This window comes from Pezoporus flaviventris, unplaced genomic scaffold, assembly GCF_033815535.1.
Source record: "Pezoporus flaviventris isolate CSIRO_AGI_PZ_B2104156 unplaced genomic scaffold, CSIRO_AGI_Pfla_v1 ptg000123l, whole genome shotgun sequence".
NCBI classification, from domain to species: domain Eukaryota; kingdom Metazoa; phylum Chordata; class Aves; order Psittaciformes; family Psittacidae; genus Pezoporus; species Pezoporus flaviventris.
Genome location: NW_026892671.1, coordinates 1,320,866 through 1,327,114, shown reverse-complemented (window position 1 = coordinate 1,327,114; position 6,249 = coordinate 1,320,866). Strand labels below are relative to the sequence as shown.

The window sequence follows — 6,249 nt, the reverse complement described above, 5'->3', positions numbered from 1 at the left end:
CTTTACTCCTGACAAAGCCATCCCAGATTTTATAATGAAAGCAAACAAAAAAAAACATCAGATCTCAAATCAGGTAAGGTCTCAACCTTTATCCCATGGAGGTGAAGGATTTAATTCCTTGTTGTTGATATACGTAAATCACACCCATCAGCACCTAAATAATCCCTGGGGAGCAGCTGGGCTTATTTAGGTGCTCTCTGGTGCTGAATTGAATGGGTGAGGATGCCTATACAGTAACCAAGTTCCTGGGCTACTGGTAGATCCATCCTGGTAACCTGCATGGGGTAGGAAACCCACCTTTTGTTACAGAACATTAAGTGCTAGGCAGGAATAACCAGGGTCATTCCCTACTAGGGCTTTTGGGGAGTAAAGAGGTGACTTCTGTCCTTTCCTGGAAGGCCCTGCAGCCCCCCCTCTCATCTTTGGGAGCACAGTAATGGAAGCATTTCTGATTGAAAAGTAAAGGCAGCTGCTTCAAAATGAAAAGGAAGTTGTGCTTTTATATTTTCATTCTAAGTAGCAGCATAAACTGAGATAAAGGAGAGCTGTATTTTCCCTACACTGAGGGTTGAACACATCTAAGAGTGCTTCCCAAGAGGTAATCTTGTTTTTGAATACGAATATGAGACAGTACATACTGCTATGTACTAAAAAAACTACCTTTGGGGATGTTTGAAGGCTGGATAAAACTCTTAAAGGCAACGATTTTGGGCTGATATTGTTCAAATAAGACCTTCCGGTGCCATTAATTTTAAAACCTGTTGGGTGTATCCTGACCTGGCTCTTGGGAGCCCTTTGGGCTGACCCTTGCCTGGTCTGACAGCTCCCCCGTGGTTAATGTGTAATCCCCTGACTTGTTTAACCCCTGGCTCTGTGAATACCACAAAGGACAAGGCTCTGGAAGGACGGGTAGATGCTGCATGGGGGAAGACAGAGCAGCATTACCCTTCTAGCTGGAGCCTGGAGAAGCTGGGAGTATTAAAACCCATTTCAAGTGGATCTGAGAGCAAAGAGGAAGAAATCCCTGATATGAAAACCCTGCTTTGTCCTGTGGCCTCCACAGGATCCACAGCCCTTGTAGCAAACCTTACTTCCTCTGCTTTATTTCAGGGCAGCAGAAACCATCCCCTTGAGGAACCAGAGGGATGCTGGTGGTGTGAGCATGGGGCTCTTTTGCTTCCTATTTTAAACGATCCTTTTCTTTACTCATTTGATAGTTTGTGCTGTATGACTCTCGAAAGAGCAGCTAACCAGTGCGTTATAACTTTATATATCTGGCACCTTCCCCTTGTGCCTGTACTGAAATCTTGAGGATGACATCCACCATGATGGCTTTGGACTGCCTGAGGGGACACTGAGATGAGCTCTTAGGCAGAAGCTCTTCCCTGTGAGGGTGCTGAGGTGCTGGCACAGGGTGCCCCGAGAAGCTGTGGCTGCCCCATCCCTGGCAGTGTTCAAGGCCAGGTTGGACACAGGGGCTTGGAGCAAGCTGCTCTAGTGGAAGGGGTCCCTGCCCGTGGCAGGGGCTGGTGCTGGATGAGCCTTAAATTCCCTTCCAAAACAAACCTCTCTGGGATTCTATGGTTCTATGAGAACAAGCTCACTGCTACCTAACCAGGAGGTTGTGCTGCCAGGTTTTTCTTTGCTGTAGGATCTCAACAGCAGTCGGTTGTTCCCTTATCCATGTCAAGAGTTACATCTTGGATAACACTAGCAACAGTCTGCTTGGTGAGTCCTATTGCAGCTTGTTGAAAGCTTGGCCAAAAAGCAAGATCTTACCAAATCGGAGTAGGAAAGCCACAAATGGAACTCCTTTCCCCAGGAATACAGAGATAAATATTCAGTTAACTCTTCAGCAGAGTGTGGACCCACAACCTGCATGAATAATATCTAAATGAAGTGAGCAAGGTATGGGTTTTCAGATTAATTTATCTCCATTCCAGTGAGTGTGCGCAAGCTGCAGGGAGATGTGATTGCTGGGGGAAGCTGTCGTGTATAGCACAAGCTGCAGCCTTAGAAACATCCCAGCTTTCATATCTGCACCTTGGATCACTTCAGACCAAGCACTTGGTTTGTCAAGCAAGAAAAAGCGAGGGTGAGCCTTTGTTAATTGTGAGCTTCAGGTCAATTCTCCACTGGCAGGAGATGTGTGTGTCTGGGCAGGTGGATGCTGCCTCAGGGGGAGGATTGAGCCCCAGACCCAAACAGTTGGATTTTCATTACTTGGGTCACATCTTCCAGCTCCATGGTGATGTTTCAGGAGCTGCTTTGCCTCCGGCATCTCTATGTGAGCAGTGAAAAGCAGCTCTAAATCCCAATTAATAACACCAGGAGACCACCCGCGTTGCTCACAGGACATCTGAAATGAGGAGTCTGGCTCTGGAGGGGGAGCTCACCCCTTCAGCAAAGGGTCATCAAATAATGATGACTTAAGCATGGCTCTGCTTGTCAGATACCAGCCACGCGCACTCCTGCTTTGCTCCCTGGTGTAACTCTGTCAAGTGATGATTAATGTTAGGCCGGAAAAATCAATGGAGATTTATTCTGCCTGTTGTAAGCTGTGATATTTGGAGCTGCTGATTTCTCCCTGGGAGAACTTATCTTTGGTCAAACCCGAATGTATCTTTTGTCTCCAAGTTAGCATAGTGTCTAAAGCAAAGTAGGGTGAGAAATCCTGGTTCTGCACTATCCTACCCTAAGGAAAGCCACATTTGCTCTCAAAGAGCTCCTCCTGGGTCACAGAAAACAGCTATTTATTCCTCATGTACTTACACTGGACTGGCAGCACCCAAAAGATGAGAAATAATTCCCTTTTCCCAGCAGTTACTGGGGAATTCAAGGACTTCCATGTGTCAATGGCTTGATTGGAACTATGAGGAACCCTGCAGTTTATTCATTCTGGTGTTGCCCTCCCTCCTTTGCCTTAAAGTATCTACTTGCTTCTAAGTGTGTTCGTGATGGTTGTGGTGTTTAGCCTTGGGAACTTGGTGTTTTCCTCTCTCAAAGAGAATTTACCTTATATTGACTTGTATGTATGTAAGTGGTGTAACTGATTGATAGACAAAACCTGACATTCTTAACATTATTGAGGGATTTGGGCCTATTCAGCATTTCAATTTGAAGACATAAATCAGGCAAACTGCTTATAGGTTCACTATGGTTGAAGATAATTATACGTCCCCCTCTGAGCTTATTCTCCTGGGCTTCACAAAACAGGGAAGACCTGTGGGTGATGTGCTTTGTCTTATTCCTTGCCATCTATGTGGTTACCTTCATAGGAAACCTGGGAGTAATTGCATTAATCAGAATGGATTCCTGCCTACACACCCCCATGTACTTCTTCCTAAGCCACTTCTCTCTCCTGGATGTCTGCTGCTCCTCTACCATCATCCCTCAAGCCTTGCTCCATGTTCTATGGAGCAGGTGATTTCCTTCATTAGATGTGCCACTCAGCTCTTCTGCTTTGCAACCTGTGCCACCACCGAGTGCTATGTGCTGGCTGCTATGGCTTACGATCACTACGTGGCCATTTGTAACCCCCTTCTCTACTCCATGGTCATGTCCCAAAGGCTTTGCATTGGGATGTTGGCTGGTGCCTACTTAGCTGGCGTGATCAGCTCTACCATACACACGGTTTCCATATCTCGTCTGCTGTTCTGTCGGTCCAAGACGATCAATCACTTCTTCTGTGATGGACCACCACTGCTAGCCCTCTCCTGCTCTGACACCCCTGCCATTGAGGTGATGGCTGCTGCCGTGGTGGGGTTCAAGGTACTGAGCACCACGGTCTTCATCCTCATCTCCTACTTGTCGGTCCTTTCCATTGTCATGCGGATGCAGTCTGTGGTTGGTCAACGCAAAGCTTTCTCCACCTGTGCCTCTCACTTCATCTCCATTGCTTTCTACTACGGCAGCTTCCTCTTCATGTACCTGCACCCCATCTCCAGCAAGTCCTCAAAGCATGATGAGGTGGTCTCCATGACGCACTCTGTGGCTGTCCCCATACTGAATCCACTCATCTACAGCCTAAGAAATGCAGATATGAAGAATGCCATGAGGAAAGCAAAAAGTAGAGTCCTCTGCTCTTTGTCCACTCATGGTTCCTAGTCAGCTGAAAGGAGAGGGCTACCCTGCCCTGGTGAGGAGAACAAGCAGGCTGGATATTGCACCTTCAAGGATGGCTGGATATTACACGTTGAAGAGGATGGTTGGATATAGCACCTTCAAGGATGGGTGGATATAGCACCTTCCCAAAGAAGGAACTAAACATACTTGGAATCATGACAGCTGGAAAACACGCTTCTCCTTAAACCAAGGCTACATTCTGTGCTGGCATGGACAGGACTTTCTCTGGCTGCAGCCTGAGACCTGACAGTGACTGTGTACTGGAAAGAAAGTTGTTGTCCAAAGTCATTGTTACTTAAATATTACTTGAAGTTAATATATTTTATTATTTAAACGTTATTAGACATAGCAATAAACTTTCTTTCAGGGTTCAGATTGCAAAAGGGAGAAGGTAGCTGGCGTCTTTGCCCTGCTGGCATCAAACCAGCAGATATCTAAGCTCATGTTTTATATTAGCAAATGATTTCTGGTGTTATTTCTGGTTTTAAGGAAATATTAACTGATATTTCCAGGTATTTCAACTCCAGCCCACAAGGTTTGGTGACGTGAAATGACAGAGGGGATTTTGAGATGAGCTCTTAGGCAAAAGCTCTTCCCTGGGAGGGTGCTGAGGCACTGGCAAAGGGTGCCCAGAGAAGCTGTGGCTGCCCCATCCCTGGCAGTGTTCAAGGCCAGGTTGGACACAGGGGCTTGGAGCAAGCTTCCCTAGTACAAGGTGTCCCTGCCCGTGGCAGGGGTTGGAACTGGAGGGCCTTTAAGGTCCCTTCCAACACAAACCAGGCTGCAATTCTAAGAAATAAAGCTGTCAGTCTCTTGAAGTCAAAGCCCTTGTGGGAAATGGGGACAAGTCATATCTGAGCCTCTGCTCTGCTGTGATTTTAAGTAGGGTTGTAAAAAACCTGAGTGCTGTTAGGAGGGAGGATTTGGGGTCCTCCTCCCCCCTGAAAAGCCAAGGTTCTGCTGGCCTGGGTCCCCTGACAAAGCTGATGGAGCAAGTGCAGTACCCACCTGTCTGCATATGGGACTTCAAGCTGCATTACTCACCCTGCACAAGTGCACCCAGGCATTCTTAGTGGCCTTTTTTGCCTTCATGTTGTTCCTTTAAATGATCTTTGAATTATATATTTTTCTTCTTTCCAGAAATTGATTGAGAGTTATTTCTCTCTCTGTTATATTGATTTTCCCACTTCATAAGCCTTTGCTTTAGCCCAGTACCCAATGGGGAAGAAAGACATTCAAAACCACTCAGAAATCCTTTTCTGCCTTCCTCCAGTCCATCTCCTGGACTGTCAGTCTGTTGCTTTCTAGCAGAAAACAAGGTTTGCATTGAAAACATTTAAAGCGACCTGTTTGCCCCATCCTTTGTGTTTTCTAAATGTCTGGGACAAGGTTATCAGTTAATTTTTTTACCAAGGGTTTTATAATATCTCTTCATGTAGGAGAAGCATTCAGGACACACCAGCACTCAGGATTCTTCAGATGAAGGCTGGGAAATCTGACTTCATCCTGCTATATCCTCAAAGCAGCCACATTTTGAGCCAATGCTTTTGACCAAAGTGTTGTACAATCACTAGTCAAGTGTATGGAAATAAAGCTGTCTTTTGGAAACTAATCCCCATGAGCACCTCAAACCATCCACACAGAGGATGCTTTGTTGTGTTTTCAGCTCCCTTCAATGCAATATTAGATGATCTCTGTGGAAGTAAAGGGAAACACTGAAAGGAAGAGGTATGTGATAGATGGGGAAAGACAGAGCAAACTGTCCTGGGCCTGCCTTCCTGGGTAGGTCTCTGCAGGAGAACTGGTCTTGGAGGTGTTAATGCAGCCAGAAGGAGTTTGGGGAGAGAGGAATTGAGAGGTTGTTTTGCTGATCAAGTCAAACTAATTATCCGAGGGAGGAGGATCCTTGGGAGAACAGTTTGCACAACACAAGCCTCTGAGGTAATGCCTCCTGTGAGATAAAACCCCTCCACCAGCCAGCCTGGAGCATCCTGCTCCCAAGCATCTCTCCTTCAACCCATCGCATGGTCTCCAGGAGGAGCTGCAGGCACTGCATCCACCACCACCTTTCTCTTTAACCAAGCAGGTACAAAAGGGTTTGATGGGTGGTGGGTCCAGTTTGAC

The 6,249-nt window shown here is 46.5% G+C and overlaps 1 protein-coding gene across 1 annotated transcript; it reads left to right on the top strand.

Moving 5' to 3' along the window:
- Window positions 1-3,504: 3,504 nt before the first annotated feature.
- Window positions 3,505-4,107, top strand: LOC133282459 (olfactory receptor 9G4-like). Its single transcript, XM_061478456.1, has one exon. The coding sequence runs from the start codon at window positions 3,505-3,507 to the stop codon at window positions 4,105-4,107; it is 603 nt and encodes a 200-aa protein (XP_061334440.1).
- Window positions 4,108-6,249: the final 2,142 nt, after the last annotated feature.

Coding starts and splice junctions, on each gene's coding strand:
- LOC133282459 (XM_061478456.1), top strand. CDS start 3,505: ATGGCTTACGATCACTACGTGGCCATTTGTAACCCCCTTCTCTACTCC.